Here is a 21,933-nt window from a genome sequence, read left to right on the forward strand (position 1 = left end):
CCAGGGAGTGTACCCAAAGCCCCACCATCCATTGGCAGCCTTCTGAGCTCCAGAACTAATAATTTTTAGGATGTACATTCTCAACCTCCCAACCAAGAGGTACACGACTTGTAGCATGGAGCTCTGGCTCTTAATGCTAATGCAGCAAGCCTAGGCTGATTTCCTTCCTCCAAGATGGGTGAGCCAACATTGGCCACTAACTTCCATCATCCCTCAAATGACACCTCCAGTACCCGTCTTAGCTGTTGAACATTAGCTGTCTGGGATGCAGTGCCAATCAGCCATTTTGATTTTTCTTCCTTTCATGATAGCTCAAGGAATTTAGGTCTGTGATCCTTTTTTTGGTTAGGAATCTCTGGGATCTTTCTAATTGTTTAATATATTTGCCTAGACACATCACAAGGAGGGAGATAGATGATTTAATCAACAATGAGTGGATGATTCTCTTCCTGTTCTCAGAAACTTTTAGCTCTGTGGAGGGAGAGGGGTGAAGCGTATCAGGCTTGTATCCAAAATCTAGGCCTTGAAAATGTTTCACATTTGTGAAATACATTTAATATCAGTTTCAACAATTTTGCTGTCTTTCCATTGAAAGTAATTTTACACTGAATCTAAATTTACATTTCCATTATGTACATTTTACATACTGCAAAATTTAAAACAGTCACTGTTTTTAAGAAAAAACTATAGCTACATTTATTTTGGCTTCTCTATATATCACGTAGCTTTGTAGATTGAAATGAGCTTTATGGAAAGACCCCAAGAAATAAAAAAGTTAAATTTATTGAATTCATTGTTTTGAAAGACTCTTTACATTTTGTTAACATGGTAAAACCCCTTTGTAATTTCTACATGGCATCTACTTTGCCTTGACCAATAACTGCTTGTTGTGGCCCCATGTCCTATACAGTGCTCACAAGTTTTGTACACCCAAGCATTATTTTCTATATTACCCCAATCTTTTGACACTGGTCACAAGTTCTGCAAGATCTTTTCACATCTTGTTCAATGCCTGAAGAATAAATATTCTGCATATGTCTTTCTGTGGACTTTATGTCCACATAGCCATGTGTTATGGCTAGTGACGCCTATTAGCAGGCACTCTGTACTACTATTTGTTGGACCACTTGCATCTATAGCCACCTCATTTAGGAGTTAGTTTTCGGTACAACAACCCCTTTTTTCCAGTATACAGATAACTCTTGTCCTTGAAGATTATGATCCCCACTGACTGCCTCCCTCAATTTTTTCAAAGTGGGATCATGCAGCTGTGTCTGTCTCAGCTCCATATTTGTGATCCATCCCAGTTCCCCTTCCAAAGGGAAGCCTAGCATTTTTGACACCTGTGGATTGGGTTTCAGTTTATTGCTACCAATCATGCCTTCCCTTGAAACAGCCCCTTGCAGAGGAAGTCCAGTACCTTCTGACAGCAGCAGTTCAGGTTCAGGCTTTCTGTTGCTACTTAAATCTTTTCCTGAAGTAGCCACACCATCAGCCTCTGCTTGAGGGATAGGCATTGACTGGTTCTCCCCCTGCTACAATCCCCATGTTGTTGTCTCCATGTCTGGCTACACATAAATGTACATACACAAGGTACTGAATTATGAAAGTCATTTATTTATTTATATTTGTTTACTGGGGTGATGAACTGATATATCAGTATAACAAAAATACAGAAATGTAAGCAATAAAAGAGTAGTTTAGACTAATTAAGTAGATAAAATGTATTATATTATATACATTCTAGTGAGCAAACACAATGAAATGCACAATCAAGCACAGTTGTTGTTGTTTGTCTTTCGGCTTTTTCCCGGTAAGGGGTCGCCACAGCGGAACTCCGGTCTGCTAATGATTGGCAGTAGATTTTTACGAAACGTCGAGGTGCCAGCTCGACGCCCAACCTTCAACGAAGGCACGCCCATTTATGCATGCATGTCTTTCAAACACTACCCAACCGCAGGGAGGACATGCAGACTCCACAAAGAAGGCCCTCCCAAGCCAAGCCGAGAATCAAACGGGAGAACCTCTTGCTGTGAGGTAACAACGCTACCGCCGTACCATCATGCCATACACAATCAAGCACAGTAGAATGCATAATATATACATTAGTTTTTAAAGTGGGTCAATCTCAAGTGGAGAAGAGACTTGGGATGTAGATAGGGGTAGTGTGCTAGCTGTTATGTCCTGTGCTGAAGCAAAAGCATTTATCTTGGATAAAGAAGAGTTTTTTGAGTTGAATTCTGAATTCAGAATACCTGTTGATTTCCTTTAGGTCAAGGGGAAGTGCTTGCCAAAGATGAATTGCCTGAGCTGAGAAGCATGTGCAGAGTTGTGGACTTTGTTTTCTGGGGATAATGATAGTTGGGGTGTATTATGAGTAGTGTCGCATGTTGTATGAGGAGGGTTTTTTTCATGAAGTCTAGCTGACAGGGGAGTAAATGTGTGGTGTGCGGAGTTGGAGTAGTTTGTAGAGTTAGGATCCTAACAGTAAGTTAGATCTTTTTTTATGGATAGCCATTTGGCTTTTTCTAGGGTGATATAGTGATGCTCACAGAGAGATGAGTTTGTAATGAATTGGCAGATGCTGTTAGCGATAGTCTGGAGCGTGGCAATGTTTTTCTTGGTGACACAAGCAAAATTGGGAGCCCATATTCAAGTTGAGAAAGAATTCCTTTGTCGATGGCTGCTTTGACTGGCTGGGATAAAAAAGGGGAAATCTTTTTGGCCCAGAAGAAGAGAAAGTTTATTTTGGCTCTGACTTTCTTTATGTGAAAATGGAAGGTTAGTGATTGATCAAGCCATAACTCTCGGTATCTGAAGGTACAGGCTGTCTCTATGAAATAGTTGTGTACGTCAAAGATAAGTAAAGAACAAGGTGATCGGTAAATTTTCTGTAGTGTCACAAAAATCATAGTTTTGATCTTGGTGGGCTTGAGAAGTAGTTAATGGTTTATGAGCTATTGGTGGAGCTCATATAAGTCTGACTGGAGTTGACATTGAATGTTGGTCTGAGAGTGAAATGATTGGTGAATGACCATGCCATCATCAGACATGATAAGTGGGAGATGGTGAAGGTTACAAGGAAGTTTATTAATGAATATGGAGAAAAGGAGGGGGGTAAACATTGATCCTTGTTGTACACTTTGGTGATAGATGCGGATTCTGATTCCAAGGATCGTACTTTAAAGTGTCTGTCAACGAGGAAGGTTTTAACTAGTGAGAGGTGTCTGGATTGGTACCAATTTCATTTAGTTTGCCAGTTTACCTGGGAGAAGACAGTGGTCAAGTCCCTTTGTCAAGTCTATAAATGGGGCACCTGTAAGGAGGCTACTATCAGAGTTTTGCAGGATGTCATCGGTTAGGGACCAAAGTGCTGTCATAGTACTTTATCCAGGCCAGAATCTATGCTGTCTGAAGCTTTAAACTTATCCAAAGAAAATACAAAATAAATGTGGTTAAACAGATATATGACATAAAAATAATTCTAACAACTTATCTATACCTGTCCTTAACAATAGCTGAAGAGGTATACTGAAGTCTATCTACCTCTTTATTAGAATCCTTAAAAAAAGTTACAAAATTACACAAGCAAACAGAATCCAGTTTGAGCTCTGTCCAGAAATAAGAGAGTTTCTGACTTGTTATTTACCTTCTGTCTACTTAAAACAGTCCAAGGCAGCCCTTTCTGTTTGGGTTCAAAAATGGGGTGCTCTTTCTTCTCTCACAATTTTCCAGCATTGGGGGTAAGCCCAAGAAGTTAGTGTCCAAATAAGGCAATGTACCTAGGTATTGCAAATGTTTGTACATTTGTGAACCAGACAGTTGCATATTTAACATTTTTGCTGCCTTTACACTGAAAGCAATTTTATGCTCAGTGAAGTCATATTTTTCCATTCTATATATTTTGCATATTTTACATACTGCAAGATTTACAAAAACACATTTTATGATAATTATAATTACTAGGAAAACTGTAATTGTATTTACTTCAGTTTAATTCAACTTCTTCAAATACCCTGTAGACTCACATTTTTTACCAGTTAATTTAATTACCGCTATTAATTAGCACCAGCTGTAAGGGCAATCATTACCTTTTATACATCTCCTACATCAGGTGAAGAATGTGCCACTGAGAAAAATCCCTTTCATTTTGAAGGTGAAAGAAAAATATAAATGATAGAAAATGGAAAATGAGTGTGCTGTATCTCAAATAATGTTTAAGCGAACATTATATTTCAAACCTTACAGATTTCTTAAATGTTTGTCACATTATTAAAAGAAAGGCTTTGTTAATAAAACTTTGGAAAGTGCAAGCAGAAATGTAATTGATAAGAAAACACACATCCAGTGCTCAATTCTATGAATTTTTTCTTTGCATAATTGTTTTTATGAACAAAACCTTTTATACTATCAAAGATTGTACAAGTAGTTTATATAAAGGAAGCACATTAAACGCTGGCTTACCTTGTCTAATCGCAAGCAACAAAAAGGGACTTTTTCTTGCAGAAGGTGGCATAAGGTGGGGGAGCTTCCTATGTATGGTGAGTTCATTGGGTACCCTTTTACCCAACTGTAAAAAATGAAAAAAATAAATCTGAGCACATTTAAATTTATCAGAATATTTTCTGTGTTCTTATAAAGAAGCAAAACATTCTAGGTTAAATAAAAAAAATAATCATGAGAAACCGGTTAATCAGTAATTAGCCATTTGTATGTAAGGAAAATAAGCTGGCTTGCAAGCCCAATGTCCTACAAGGATAAAAATCAGGTGTAAGTGACCCGAGTGTGATTAGATTTATTACTGGCTCTAAATTGGATTGAGAAGCTGCTGCTAGCTGGCTCATCTTGGGGGATGGAGATGGCTTTGGCTCACGCATGGGTGACACCTAGTGGCAGCACTAGGTGTTCACCTACGAAGCTGTTAATAACGCATCTGCTCTACACAGACAAAGGGGATATGTTGCGCAGAAACATGCTTCCCCTCAGGAGTTGGCAAGTACAGAGTCTGGAAGAGCTGCCAAGGAGGTGCTCCCTGAAGGAGAAGGCTGGGCACTCTCCCAGGTCCAGCAAGTGGGCCTCTCCTAACCAACTGAGTCTTGACAGGGAATGAAGAGTCAATATGTATTCCCAGACAGGAATGGATGGGTTGTAAGGCTCTCAATTAGCCTGGAAATGCCTGGCTCCCTTCTCTCCAGAATGAATGGACCAATTGGATGAAGGTAGAGACATTTTCCAGCACAGTTCTGAGATGGTAGGTTCATAGGATGATACTAGACTAATGGCCTGGAGGCCCTTATAAGCCTAGCCAAGAATTGTGCCCATGCTCCCTCAAAGTCTGCACCTGTTTTCCCTGTCCAGAAGGGACACAGGTGGCATCCAAGGTGTGTATTTTTTGTTTCCCATCCACTCGTCCAGGTTCCTCTTAAAGAGGGCTAGAGAGGTACTCTGCTTGACATGGCGAGGGAGTCTATTTCACAGATGGGGGAGTCTTTGGGACACAAATCTATCCCACCAACAAATTCTATAAATATCACAAACCATGTTAAGGCCTTGCATGTGGGTTGCGTGAGTGGAGTTTGACTTATGGCTATGCAGCAACTCCATCAAGGCTGGCTCTGAGATGGCCTTGTATGCCAGACACAGGTCATCTCTGAGCAGTCTTTTGAGACCCTAGATTTTCCTGGTCAGGAACTTCTGTGGTATCTTTAGCTGCTGCATATGCTTGGCAAGGTACATGCTGAAGGGGGCATTGTGCTCGATAATGGGTCTGATAAGGGAGGAGTACAAGGATGCTATGACCTCCTTGTTCCTGGATGAAATACCCTTATTTATGAGGTGGGCCATGTAAAAAGCCTTCCTTACAATGGAGGCAACGTGGTGTTCAAAGGTCAGGTTGCTATCAACCTGGGTGTCCAAGTCCCTCACAACTGATTGCATGCTTAGTATGTTGTTATTAATGTGATAATTAGTGGGGATGCCATTTTCCCCAAATGGGATAATGATGCATTTTTTGGCATTCAGTTTGAGGCCATACTTCTGGCACCAGTCATTAGTTTGGGTAAGGCCCTTCTGGAGGATGTATACATCACTAGGCGACTGGAGAATGTATACATCACTAGGCGAATTTAAGACAGTACCTGGCTTGCATCTCAGAAAAGTATATCCCAAACAGTAGAGGCCCTAAAACTAATCCTTGGTAAAAGCAAAAATAAATAAAGCAATCAATCAATCGATCAATTAATTAATGAACAAATAATCATACAAACAAATAAAATAAGCAAACAAGCTACTTCTTGGTTCTTGATATGATTAGCATCTTAACTTCAGTAAGCCTTGTATTTCTAAGCTTCTAAATCTGTGACCAGGTCTCTCTAATCAATTACTAACCAATCTGTACTCTGTAATAGACATTATATTCAGCTTTATCCTTAGGAGGTACAGTTCTAATGCATGCTGCAGACCCCACAGAAGTGTTTTTTCTCTTTTTATTTCTTCTTTGTGGATCTGTGTTCTCTCAGGTGAAGGCCTTCAAGTTCCAAGTCTCAAAGCATTATGACTCAATAACTGTATTTTGGGCTCTGAAACATGGAGGTAGTTTGTGCCCATTATTTTCCATTTGAGTGGACAGTAGATTATACTATTTCAGTACCCTGGTTGGACTAGGGACATAACTAAAGCTTGCCAGTTAGTCTATAACATTATATAAACCATGAATGACTTTTGATATGTGGACAGAAGGCTAACTGGAGGTATTATATACAAGATTTTAATCCTTTGCACAAACTGACAAAAATAATCCACATTTCTGAGGCAGTATTACCTTGCTTTTCTGTTATACATGTTTTGCCCTTAAAATGTTGAGCACTACTAGCATTTACAATGCAAGAGAGTTTCATATATCATATGCTTCTATTCAGCATAAAAAAGACTGAAAATATAAACAACTGGCAGAAGTGTTAACCATCTGTAAGGCATTAAATATCAGCCCGACAGCCTAACTAGATCCATGCATATTTAAATAAACACTGAAAACCTTAAACAGATTTTCCAGTCATCAATGCAGCATTCACAGCTGGCAGCAGAAGAAGAAATTAATAGAGTATTTTCTCAATTAGTAAATCGGCAGATTTAACTTCTGCTAATCACCTTCCTAATTTTAATACTAGACATTCCTGCATGCTGTATAGAATCAGGCCAGAAATTCATTGTATTGCACACCTGATCAACATTATAGCCTTGCAGCTGTGAAACAGAATTTTAAATTATGTTTTGGTTTGCTTGTAGATCTGAATGAATCTCATCCCTTTTGGTGCCAGCTGTCATACTTGTTACATATTGATGCAAATTTTGCATCTAAGGGTATAATTACATAATACACACTTTGTGAATTAATGTTTCCTACAGTACAATAAAGTATAGTACTGTTCTGAACTCTAAAATTAAACAATATCCAAATACACTGGAAAAATCTTGACACAGATTTACACTTGGCACTGTGGTTTGGGTAAGACCTGGAAAAGGTTTGCAAAGGATTAGTTCACGACTTGGTCAATAAACGAGTAAGAAATTAAATTTGAACATCAAAATACACTTAACCATATTTCTTAACAGATCTTTAAGTTACTGCCTTTCAAAAGCACAAATTGTGACTTAATTTTTATTGACATATACATTCTTGTTGGATGTGGCAGAATTCTGAAACAATATATATACATCAAAGAAACCACATTTATATGGTTTGTGGACCCAAGCAGGATGTTGGCAATTCAAAGGTAATACTTTCACAGGTAGGATTTATTCACTAAGCACAGCATGTAAGTGGAAAGACAGTGTGTGCAGATGAATGACTAAACAAAGATGTTGCAAAAACAAAAATGTATACAAGCTGTTTAGTTGAAATGAGCAAATATAAGCTGGTACAGCAAGTGAGAAAACAACATGTACAGCAAAATATTAATAAGTGCAGACGAGCTGGGTAAGTTGAAGCAATTTAATTTAATTCGAGCAGTGCAGGAAACTATGGTAGTAGGCAGCATTCTGCAGAAATATCTGCTATGGCTCAAACACCTGATTAACATGGATTATCTGGCCAGCAAATCAGTCAACAATCAGCAGAATTATAAACTAGAATGACTAAATATCCTGGTATTTCTAAACAAGTTCAATCTGCTAGCCATAGCTCTCTCCTTATTTAAAAACTCACTGTAATCGCACCTTACTTCACAATGGAAATGTTCGCATCCAACCTAATTCTATCACACTTTCTTCCTAACTTTCCAAACTTTGTTTCCTGTCGCTACCTCCTAAAGTTCTACATCACTACCTCATTGTAATTCCCTAATAAAAAAAAATAATAACCTGATGTAATTTTCCTAATGAAAATCTTTTATTTCTGTATTATGTAACATCTATTTGAATTGTGCAATATGGGTTTGTACTATACAAAATATGTATTTAATATTTAATTAAAATGTATAGTATGGATTTGTGCTCTTTATGCACTATGTATTTGTATTTCTCTGGAGTTTTTCTCCCTAGGACTCCATTGAAAATGGGCTCCTTGTAGCCCAATGGACTACCCTGGAAAACAAACTGCAAATAAAATAAATAAATAAATAGCTATCAAGTGTCCAGATTTTTGCAGAATGTTCAGATTTTTCTCTCTTATTTTTGGTCTCTTTCTCATAAAAGTTACTGTTTTCTGGAAAATCATTGAGTACTGAAGTCACTAAATAATGGTAGACATTTGAATTTCAGACGTCATATCCTTCAGAAAATGCATGCCAATCCAAATCCTATTATTTTAGCAAATTTCTAAGTTTATAAGATCAATATTTAAAATCAGTCCCTAGTTTTGAACCATTGTACCCCTGATAATTTTTACCTTTATCCAGATTTTTTCATCTAAAAGGTTGAGAGGTATGCTACTAACCACATAACCCCTTCCATGTCTTTCACAACCCATGACACCTACCTAAACAATTAGAGTCCATAACCATTAAAAATAACAAATTCATGCTGGATGACTTTAACTACTACCCATACACTAGCAAACGTACACCATAAACAACAAATATACATAGAGGTTCATGTACATTATTAATGATGTCTCTTTAGATCAGGTAGTACCCTTCTCTTCTAGATCTGGTTTTTAGAAATACAGTACCAATATGTTCCACACCTATAAGCTACCCCCTCATTGGTCAACTCAGATCATGGTGCTATCCTTTTTTTCTGCGACAATCCTGCCTAAGATGTCCTACAATCCTATTCCATTCAGGGATATGTCCTCGGCCAATGTTTTTTTGCACTCACTGAGGACCTAAGGAGACTTAAAGCTCTCTACTAGACAGGAACCCCATAGCAATTGTGGTCTTATACACCAACAAGTTTTACTCCCATCTATTCTTCTTCATCAATGTATATGTCCATACTTGCCACAAATACAATACCAAATTTAGGAATTAGTTGTTATGGTGGAACCTCAGTATCAACAAACTTTATAATAAAGGGAAAAAATTGCTATGAAGAATATGGATTTTCTTGACATAAAAGTATTTTTGATTCTGAAGGAAAAATTGGAACTACCATATACAGAAAAGAAACATGGAAAAAATCACTATTTATATAAAAGCAGTTTACATCCCAAACATATTTCCAAAAATATCATGGAAAACAAGTTAACTAGAATTTCTTGTCTCTGTACTGAAGATTCTGATTATCACAAATAAAGTAGACATTTACAGTCCAATCTACTGGATAGAGGTTATTCCGCTAAGGATGTTGCTATAAATGCAGACAGATTAACTGAATTAAGAAAAAACAAAGATTTCCCATATCTCCATAAGAGACATAGCAGCAGCAGTATGTTAACTGCAAATACAAAACCAGATGATCAAAGAGTTATTTGACTTTAACTTTTGCGAATGACAATAATCATGTCTGTGATATCATAAAGAAATACTGGCTGATTTTAACATAAGATTCCAAACCTCAAAATATAGTAGGAGACATGCCCAAGTTTACTTTTAAAAATAAAAAGAACATTAAGTGTTTATTGTGTCTTAAGGATGGTTTTCCACCCACTAATGTGAGAAAGAAAAAGGGAACTTTTCGATGCAACAAATGCTCAGCATGTAAAAATATTGATACAACTGTTTTACTCATCCTATGAAAGGCACGGAATATTTTTTCTCATGTCATGTAGACTGTAATACTAAACATGTAGGTTTATCTTGCCACTTCTCAGGATTGCAATGTATATTATGTGGGAAAACAGATCAAAGATTCAAGGATCGTTTTATAAAGCTCTATGTGAATGAAGTAGAGAAGCTAAGACAAGGGACTGTAAAAATACTACGGTTTCATAACATCACTATGAAAGGGAAGGAAGAGTTATTGCAGTTACAGACTAACCAGGACATTGTGTTTAAACCCTCTGATAAGGGAGGAGCCATAGTGGTATTAGATTCACACTGGTATCTGTGTTTAAACCCTCTGATAAAGGAGGAGCCATAGTGGTATTAGATTCACACTGGTATCGGGATGCAATGGAATCCATGTTAAGTGATGACAAAACCTATATGAGAATAAGTAAATTTGAAGCAGAACACAACATTTCTAGGTTTAAAAGACGATTTATATGGTATGCTGATACAAGGACGTTTAAGTGAAGAGTTTTATAACTTCTTTGATGTTTCTTCTCCAACTGTACCTTCTATTGGTGGATTATCCAAGAGCCACAAAGACATTGTGAATCCTCCACTACGACCTATAGTAGCTGGTCATGGCTGGATCATTGAACCTTTATCTACTTATGTTGAAAAAAAATTAAGAACACTTTTAGTGGATATTCCGACGGTTTTGAAAGATACTGGTACCTTCCTCAATCAGTTTGGTTCAGTAGTTGACCAGTTAATGGAACACACTGGTACTATCTTTGTAACCATGGACATCTGCAGTCTCTTTACCTCTATTCCTAATGACTATGGAATAGAGTCTATTAGGGAATTAGGCAGAAGAACAGCACATAATTTAGATTTGGACTTGATCTGTACTCTACCTGAAATAATATTAGAAAATAACATCTTTTTTATGGCAAACAATACTACTGGCAATGCTGGGGAGTTGCGATGGGCACACCATGTGCCAATAGTTATTCGAATCTTGTTTTGTCCGAATGGGAGAACAACTTTGTCCAAGAATGTTACAAACCCCTGGTTTTCCAATGTGTTACACTATGGTCATTTTGTTGACAATGTCTTTTTGTTGTGGAGAGGTGATTTTGTTGACAATGTCTTTTTGTTGTGGAGAGGTGACCCTAGACAGTTACAGGATTTTGTGACTTACCTTAATGGAACTACCACTTTTTTTTATTTTTACATATCAAAATTCAATGAAGAATATGGATTTTCTTGACGTAAAAGTGTTTTTTGATTCTGAAAGAAAAATTGGAACTACCATACACAAAAAAAGAAACATGGAAAAATCACTAGTTATATAAAAGCAGTTTACATCCCAAACATATTTCCAAAAAATATCATGGAAAACAAGTTAACTAGAATTTCTCGTCTCTGTACTGAAGATTCTGATTATGACAAAGAAAGTAGATATTTACAGTCCAATCTATTGGATAGAGGTTATTCCGCTAAGGATGTTGCTATAAATGCAGACAGATTAACAGAATTAAGAAAAAACTAAGATTTCCCATATCTCCATAAGAGACATAGCAGCAGCAGTATGTTAACTGCAAATACAGAATCAGATGATCGAGGAATTAATTTGACTTTAACTTTTGCGAATTACAATAATCATGTCTGTGATATCATAAAGAAATACTGGCTGATTTTAACACAAGATTCCAAACCTTGAAATATAGTAGGAGACATGCCCAAATTTACTTAAAAAGAACATTAAATGTTTATTGTGTATTAAGGGTGGCTTTCCACCCACTAATGTGAGAAAGAAAAAGGGAACTTTTTGATGCAACAAATGCTCAGCATGTAAAAATATTGATACAACTAATTGTTTTACTCATCCTGTGAAAGGCACTGAATATTTTTTCTCATGTCATGTAGACTATGATACTAAACATTTAGTTTATCTTGCCCCTTGTCAGGATTGCAATGCATATTATGTGGGGAAAACAGATCAAAGATTCAAGGATAGAATTCTGAGACACCTTTGTGACTTTTGCAATAAGGATACAAAGAATGCTCTTGCGGAACATGTAATGCAGTTTCCTATGCATAACTTTAAGTTTAAAGCTATTCAAAACACATATCAAGATTTAAAACAAGGTGATGTTTCTAATCTCACTGAGAAAAATGAAACCAAATGGATTATTAACCTAACGGCAGATAAGCCACCCGGCTTAAACGCAATAGTGCTGCTGAGACCTATGTTGAAAGATAGGTGATTTGTAATTGGTTAAATGAAAGGCATGTCCATTTGTGCTCATGTTGATTGGATGATGCCCTACTGGCTGCAATCAAAGGTGTTGTCTGCAAATTCACACACGATTGGTCATTTCCTCCTTTTAAGTTAAAAAGTTTAGCATTCCCTATATACGATCTGAAGAAGGAGAAATCCAAAAGCACTTATCGTTTGTATACTGAAGGGAACTTTATTACATTTTATTATACTGTTTCATTCAAGTTTTATTGTTTATTAAAAGAAATGTTATCGTCCATTTGTACGCTTACGTGGTGGTGTCATAGGATTCTTGTTTGCTGTACAAACCAACTCCAGGATCTAAATCTACATCACAACATAAACAAAACTTACTGAAAGAGTAGTCATCATTTCCCAAAGAATACCCTACAAATGGGCAAAGCTCCTAACCATACCTAAAAAGAAGTCAGGTTTACTGGTGACATCTGGCAGGAAAGGACATGAAGGTCTTGATTGTGTATGGTGGTCAATTTATTCTTTGATAGTCTGACAATCTGACATGTCATATCCAGGTGAACACCTTTGAACTCAATTGTTAGTACTGGAAGAAACTTGGACTTGTCTAAGTTCACTGTGATACCCAGCTGAGAGCAAAGTCAGAGCAAAGAAGAGTGATTCACTAGGCTTTCTTGGAGGAAGGGTGGGTGTAATCCTGGAGATACTGGCTTTGGGAGAAATCCTGAGCTTTGGCATAGGATGAGTATGGGATCCAGTAAGTGTTAGATCCAGCAGAGGTGTTGGATCTAACAGTCTAGGAAGTTTTGGAGCCAGAGCCAAAGAAGCAACCTAAGAGGAGGAGTGGACAGGGGAAATGTTCTTAGCCTCTTTAACTTTCTTCTTGGATTTTTCACCACCTTTCTCCCCTTTATGTCTGTCCAAAGGCTTCTTGGTAGACAGGGAGGAACAAAAAGCATAAGAAGAAGAAGAAGAAAGCGGTCAGGACAAGTCTCCTGTAGGGCCTGAGATAAGTCCCTTCAGAACTAACTTGTTCTGACATTCAAGAATGGCTCTCTAGCCAAAGGAAGTGCAATTGGAGCAGTGTTCATCGAGATGAGCTGCACCAAGACAGTACCAACATTTTGAATGGATGTCTAAATTATTAATCTTATAGCCACAGGCTACACAATTCTTGAATTGTGATGGTTTTTCCATACTGTAGAAAAAATATCTATATCTCCAGAAAAACAGAGAAGATCACAACAACGTTTAAAATTCTTAGAAGAAATTTGAAGATCTGTGAAGGATATGACTCAAAGCTCGACAGTTATTTATGAATGTAAGTATGCATTTTTAGATAAACAGTCAGTATTAATGTCATTTCTATATATATTATATATATTATACAAAACAGTTTTATTGTAGCTTTTATTATTCTATCAATAATATGACCCAAGGGATTGTGCTTCATGTCGTTCACTCCTGCTTACACAATGACTATGTCATATGTATACCTGTCATAAAGGGACTTGATGACTCTAATGATATGGCAAATGCTTGCATTTGAGACACTTTTTTATTGCTCAGCCTGATGAGTGGTGCTTCTGGTTTGTCTGGTATTAGACTGTTTTGCTCTCACACTGTTTTTGCTTTTACATTGTTTTACTCTCAGAATATTTTTGCTTACAATTTTCTGACTTCAGGCTATTCTGAACACTGCATTACACTGCTTACTACTTTTGTTGTTAGACTATGTACTGTTTTTAATGGTCTACCTGTTGCTAACCTCTGCATTTTGTTATTTCTCTTAATCTCTGATCTGCTGCTGTCTTTGACCCTATTGCTGTACTGTCTTGAATTGTACATAACCTACAATTAGTGCCAGTTACTTTTCCAGCTAGCTGTTGTAACCTTAGCACATGATATTAGCTACTTTGTGGTTAGCTACTGTAACCTTACATTATACTCATGTTATATACATCACCTGATAGTGCTTAATAGCTTTAAATAGATTCTTTGTTCATTTCAACTATCTTTTTCTACTGCCTCCTTGGTTCTCTCATTGTAGTTAGCTTTTTCCTGAGCAACACCCCCTGTTTGTTTGTACTTTTCCTCTTCCCGTTCTCCCTAATAATGCATTCTTCAAGATGACCCCCCCTTCCTTCTAGTACTGCTAATTTTGCTCTTTCCTTAATGTGGGTCCTACATATGCAGTACCTATTTTCACCCTTATCAATGCCAATGTCTGCACTAATTTTAATTCTTAAAGTACCCTAATGTAACTTAAACTACTGAAGAAGCAACTGTGAAAGCGCTTGTGTCTCCTGTTAATAAACTGGTACCTGAACGTATATTCATGGATTTTTTGCTGTTATTTTGGAAACATTCTCAGCCTGGATCTTTTGCTCCTTGTTTCCAAGGAACTTTACATTTGTTTCTGCAATATTGCTGCTTTTTGGGCTCTGTTTTTGCTGATTAAACTACTTAATGTTTATTACAATGATACTATGAGCAGATCTTACATTGCACCTTGTTGGCACTAGGAATACTATGGCTAAGTAGAATCTTCCTCATCTTTACTGACACCTCTCTACTTCTAGAGTTTTGCATTTCAACCTGTGAGACATGCAACTACCTACATGGATTTCAGGCATATATTCCTACATCTGCCATTGTCAGTAAACAGCCAAAAAAAAATTGTACTTACTTACAATAAGGTAGTCAAGAAATTGTGGTCTAGATGTATAATTATTTTAATCCTTAAAAATATATAAGAGAATCCCTGCCTGAGCCACCTAGAAAAACCCAGCTGTCTAAGAATGCACTTGCAACTCCTATACCTAAAGCACCATACGTCTACATGGAGTTGCCAATACTGCAAGCCTGAACATCTAGGGTAACATAGATGAGCCTTTATCCTTAATTTCCTGGAAACAGATGTTGAATCATAAGACGCAGTAATATCACAACCACCAGTCTTTGCATAAAGAAATGCTTACATTCAGCTGTCTCTCTGTTGTGTTCATCAGTGATGTTAGAAGGGTTCTCAGGACCATTTATCTGCCACAATACTTGATTTCATCCACAGAGAAGTGAATGCCTTTAGCAGTCTACTCTACAGCAGGTGCAGGGGACCACAGCTGAGCTCACCACCTCTATCTCCATGGAAGGTAAACTGCTGGTGTTCAGCAGTATTCTTTCCTCTCCAAGACTGATGCGCACGTTCAAAGCAAAAATATGTGGCTAAAATGATTTTCTTGTTTACTGGTGCCATTCTAGTGGGATCCAGAGTATATGTGCTGGGGACCAGATAATGAAAAAAATTCTCATGCTTTGATAGTGATGTCCTGTACCTCTTATCACACATCTTTCCATTATTGCTTTTTTTTGGACGAAGCTCAACTCATGAGAATACTCAGAAAGGAAATTCCAATTCAAGGTACCACTGCTGAATGCTGGAAGCTTAAACATCACAATGCCTGAGTTTCAGGCTTTCCTCGCCACTAGGTCATCTATATTTGTGTAGTTACCAACACCTGGTTTCAAAACAGTGCCAGTACTCGCTGTTCATCAAGATATTGTGCCTACCATGCATGTAGGTCTGTTGGGAGCTGGGGTGGTGATATCCATATTTGTTAAGAATCCTACTGCTTTTCATGAAGTCCAGCACAGTGCCACTCTGTAATTTTGTACATGTTTTGGTGTATCTCAACAACATCACTTAACTATACCACTTTTTTCAATAGTCCCTCTTCTATTTCCCTGTCTAAGCAACCTGACCATTTTAGTCAATCTGACAAGCTACTCATTAAACCAAAGTCCTATGGGGACTTCAATTACTCATCAGTTAACTAGTTAATATATACTACAATAACAATATGCCCAGAGATTGTTTAATTTACAAACTCCCTACTACAGACTTTCCTTGCCCTACCAGGGGTGCTAACCTCCTTGATTTTGAACTCAACTTCCCCACCAGCTGCATAACCACAATTCTGTTCCTACCATGGGTGGCAACTTCCATGGTGGTGTATTCACCAACTACTCCATTATCTGTCCAACTCCATGTCATCCAGTCTCTGGTCAAATCTGATCATGGCATTGTATCCTTCACCCTTCACATGAGCTTTCCTACCCACAAAACCCTACTGAATTTTGTGATTATTCAAAAACAAGTTGCTGTCTACTCACCAATAGCCTGGATAAAAACAAGTGGCATATACACCAAACAAGCCAATCTATCATCTAAGATTCAACACTTGCTTTTTCATTATCCTCTGAATTGTTCTCCTTCAGGAATTGAATGTAATGAACAGGGAATTCATGTATGTCATGAATGTTGTGACAAATTCAAATGTAAGAACCCAGAAAAATGGAGTGGCAAAAGGAGTAATAAACAATAAAACACACAGAAGCAAAATTCCTGTCTCCTGAATATCACCTCCAAAAAAATGAGAACAATTGAAACAAACAGTGAAAACTATTTAATTCAGTTTAGAGTCAGTTGAGTGCTTTTGTCTACAAATTTTTTCAAAAATGAATATACAAATACAGTCACTGACTAAAATGCAAACGCAGAACCACCTGACCAAAACACTTGTAGCAAACTTAACTTGATACAATACACCACTGGCACTCATTGCTCAATGAATACTCATATATAAGAAATGTCAAAATACTGTAAGACTAAAACTTACAGAATTTAGTTAATAAATTGAGATTTCATTATGAGGTATGGTAAAATACAAACTTGCTGATTTAATCATGATGGATTACTAGAAATTAAATGGAGTTGCCAAGACAAGTCATTATTATCCAAGGGCCGACCATTGCCTCAGCTATAACTTTATCAATAATAAAACTTTTAAAAGTCCTAAAATTTTCACAAACCAAAGAATGCACAAATAACGCATTGTTATTATCACTCCCACTGATGCTTTTACAATGTTCATAAATTCTTTCTTTAAGCAAACATTCAGTCTTACCCACACAGAATGCATCACAGATGTTATGCTGTGAAAGATACACTACCAATTTAATACTGCAATTACATGTACCAGGCCAACTAATGTTCCTATTACCAGATTTAAAATAAACAGAATGACTTACCATTACAAAATGAACACTGACAACATGCTCCAGATCTTGCCATCTTACCTCTCACACTTTCAGGATATCCCGCTGTGCTCTCCAAAATTTGTTTAATATTGGTAACGTTTCTGTTAACAATTTTAAGTGGCAAGCAATCAGGAGAACAAACCATAGCCAAGTTCTCCTTAATAATGTTAAAATCTCTTGTGTCAAGAGAATAAGTGGTTACAAATTTCAAGTCAAGTTTTATGGTCACTTTGTTTAGACAATAACAAAGTACTGGATACAGAATTATTGAGAACGGGACAAATATTAACAGTCCTGTTGTCTGTCACAAGCTGATACATACTGTCACAAGAGGTGTAAAGTAACATCTTTCTGAGATTGTTTATCTCTCTAATGAAAATATCATCATATGCAGTCAAATGTGACAGCTTATTTGCCCTTTAACAATAACTTTCTTAATATCAAAAGGCTACAAGTATTAACATTTAACTATGAATTGACAAAGGTGGGTTTATAATAAATGGAAGATTGGAACTTCTGATGTTCTAAACCATTCCAAATTTTGACATCTAAATAATGCATCTCAGTATCTGAGTAACAATAAGTAAAACTCAAAAACTGTGTAGTATGTTATAGCAGGAGGAACATGTCCTCCAAGTGTGAACAACCACCCAGCATAACATAATCACATTTCCCCTGGAGCAACTGGATGAGATACAGATATAATGTCACTCAAATTGTATCATGTTTTGTATGCATCTCTTCCAGGTATTCCAGGGATTTTTGACATTCCTAAAATACATTCTGATTTGAATGGCCCTCTATTTAGTCCCACTGTTTCTGCTAGGGGGTCAATTACAGAAACATTAGCAACTTTTGTTGATAGGAAACTCAAACATATGTTAGACAGGTTTCAACATTTATTGAAAGATTCATTGCACTTTGTAAGTGCTTTATCTAGTGTTTGTTTAGTGACTGTTTACTTTTTGCTACCACAGATATTAAAAGCGTGTATTCTGTGATTCCACATGATCAAGGTATGGAATGGTTTATGAACAACTTTGTGGCACGTAATTCTTTAGGTAGTACACATATCTAACTAGTGGAAACTTTCATGGACATTACCCTTAAAAACAATTTTTTTTTTTTTTGAGATTGATTACATTAAACAATCCAAATGTGTTGCCATAAGTGCAACAGCAGCACCCATTTATGCCAAATTAGTGTTAATTAAATGTGAATGAGACAATATTTTCTAGTGACTTTGCAAAGTATATTCATTCTTATTTTAGTTATTAGGACGATGTGTTTATGTTATGGTTGGGTAGTTGCTCACAGATTATTTGTTCCTCTTTTTAGAATATAATATTATTACTTATTGTCACTCAGACACTAAGGGTAAGAATTTATGAATATTGTTGATGCCTCCCTAAGAGTGATATAAAGAATGTGTTATTCAAACTTCACATCCCTAACTTGTTCTACTGCTTCCCCTCCATGTCTTCCCATGTTATCATGAACAATACCACACAAGAACAGGTCACATCTGCATTTTCCAAAACCAAAAATACTATTAATTTTATGGGTCCAAGCAATATTCCTGGGCAATCCTGTCTGTCTGCTTGCATGGAACAAGTTCCACATAGCACAACTCCTTTCTTTAACCTTAGTTTTTTTTACAGGCTAAGTACCTGAAGCTCAAGAACAGGCACGGGGTGGCCTCTCCACAATGATGGGCCCAAAACAGACCTCTGTTACTAGAAACATATTTAGTCCTATCAACAAAGTTTGCAAACCCATGGAACACATCATTGGTATGCTAACTAAAATGATGCAGTGAACTCCATACCCTGGACCGCAATAAATAAGTATTTATAAAAATTACTTTAAAATAGAACTTTTGATACAAAACCTCGTAAGCTAAAAATTGTCTCTTAACACGGGAGGTACTAGATATGCAGATTTTTTTTTATCACATTTATGTGATACCCTGGAGTGCTTAGCAAAAGGTATACATGCAAAAGAGGCAGCTGTACCATCTTGTTACATGTTGATTAAAGAAAAGTGGTACAAGATCTATAATGTATAAATCTTATCTAGCTAAAGCAAGATCATATACGCTGTCAGTCATTTCTGGAGGTGGAACCTTTGAATCTTGTCATGGAGTACTTGCTTCCCAAACATTGTGAAAAGTGCCCTGCATCTCTTACTGGGAGACGAGGCAGTCCCTAAAGGCCAAATGAAAAATTCTCCTAGGAAATTTTTCACCACCTAACAATATCTTCTGGAGGAAACCTGAGAACTGTGAGGAATTATTTTCTTTATCAGAATCCTAACAGGAAGGAATATCTATCTGCATCATTTAAACAAAATTGTCATTCACTGGGTGAGTTAAGGGAAGAACTCCCTTTTCTTTCTGACCTGCTGTATCTCTACAGATAACTACAGATGTTTACATTTCTGTGTTCCGTTTATATTCTTGCATCGGTCTGATGACAGAATCATTGGAGGTCCATAATGTTTTATTGTAGCTACCTACACTAACCATTCCTTACAATGGTCTTATACTTACACAAGGGCTGCATTAACACTATAGCCAAATCAGATGCAGTTGTGGTGTGACTAGGCTAAATTTTCCATTGATATAACTTCAAGACCTACAACTGGAAAGGCCGCAGAAATACCTCACAAAGAGGATTACTGGCCTCAAACAGATGCCCTACGCAGACCGTCTCAAAAAACTCCAGCTTTACTCCATCACATATCGCCTACTCAGAGGTGATCTCTGCCTAGCATACAAAGCTATGTCAAACTCAGAGCTGTTGGACATGCTACACCTAAAGAAATCCCAATCCCTCCAAGCTACACGCTCTAGGGACCTAAACCTTGTCACCGCAATAAACAGAACATGCTGGAGGGATAGATTCCTGTCCCAGAGACTTCCCATACTCTGGAATAAACTACCTATCTATATCAAACAAAGCTCCTCATTAGCACTCTTCAAGAAAAATCTTGATGATTGGATGGGAAATAGGAAATTCACCCCGGTGATCACCTCTGTGGCTCTGCTCGACAGTGGCACAGTAAAATAATTTTCTTGGGTGGTAAAAGTCAGGGTACCTTTTTGGCTGGGCTTGTATAGGCTCCAGGGCTGATACCCTAGTACCTACCTATGAACCTATGAACCCAACATGATAACAGGGAATACCAACATACACACTAACCAAGCTACTGTTGAGAGCTCATCTTTTAGAGGAGCTGACATCAGAGAGGAGAAATTGTGCTTTAGATATTGGCTTTATGTCTGTTTGGGGAGTCCTTTAAATATTTATACCCTCCTCAGAAGTGGAGTTTGAAGAGAAAGACTTGTTTGTTTGAAATTTGTTTGCCTGGTACTCCACTAATTTATCACCCATTGTCAATTTCCAACAAAGTGGAATTCTCTAAAATACATTCAGATATAGAAAGCAATTATACATAAAACATATTAAAAACATTAGTCCTTATGCAATACTTACAAAAGTTACAAAATATTCAGCACAGGATGATAGTTCCTATGGGTAGGTGATATATTGGTTAGCAATTTGTACACCTGTTTGTGGATGACAGATGAGCTTGTATAGAAACTGAAGATACAAACAGAATTTAGTTTGGACTTTTAAGACCTTTTGTTGCTTCCTTTAATGATTCACCTATCTTCACTGTGACTTTTCAATCTTTTTGTACTATTTTTTGTAAAGCTCCCTGCAATTCATTCTAAAATCGAATTTAAGGTATGAAATAATGAAAAAAAAAACAGTTACTTGTGGCTATCGGAAGGACAACAGTCTTGCACAATCACAATTCAGTATTTTAAGTTTTTTCAAAGCTCCAAAGAAAATGCTAAACAGTCAAAATGTCTAAACTATGACACAAAATTACTCCAACACTGATGTGGAATGTGGCATATTGTATATGGTGAAACAAAAAGAGTAAAGCACCAGATGACTATATATATATATATATATATATATATATATATATATATATATATATATATATATATATATATATCCGTGCTACATGTACCATCTAAGGCTTTTGGTATGACACTCATTAATTGAATGCCCTATTCCTGTTATAATTGGTTTTAATATTTTTTAGAAATTTATTTTTTACCATCGAATTGCATGTATTGAATGTTCAGTTATTTTTAGGTACCAGGATTTTTGGAGCGATTTTTATGTATATGATTTCAACTTCTCATTTTAATGTGATCTGATTTTTATTTTATTTTTTTACCTAAGAGTCTTTACAGACACTAATATATATAAAAACATAGTCTGTTGGATACAACAAATTTACAGTTTTTTAGCTGGCTTGCGAAATTATACACTTTCAGGATGAAGTGCACTTAAATCTTCCGAACACTAGATGGCATTGTGATACTACTTTGCCTAAGAATAG

General features: G+C 36.8%; 1 protein-coding gene across 1 annotated transcript in view; it reads right to left on the reverse strand.

The window, feature by feature from the left end:
- The window catches only part of LOC122810726 (potassium channel subfamily T member 1-like), a 421,082-nt gene that overhangs the window by 179,955 nt on the left and 219,194 nt on the right, over nt 1–21,933 (reverse strand). Inside the window, exon 5 of the mRNA XM_044082290.1 lies at nt 4,465–4,570. Within this exon, the coding sequence (XP_043938225.1) occupies nt 4,465–4,570 (106 nt within the window). The remainder of the gene's footprint in view (nt 1–4,464; nt 4,571–21,933) is intronic.

This window comes from Protopterus annectens, chromosome 9.part0 (genome assembly GCF_019279795.1).
Source record: "Protopterus annectens isolate FY-2018-M chromosome 9.part0, PAN1.0, whole genome shotgun sequence".
Taxonomy (NCBI): domain Eukaryota; kingdom Metazoa; phylum Chordata; order Ceratodontiformes; family Protopteridae; genus Protopterus; species Protopterus annectens.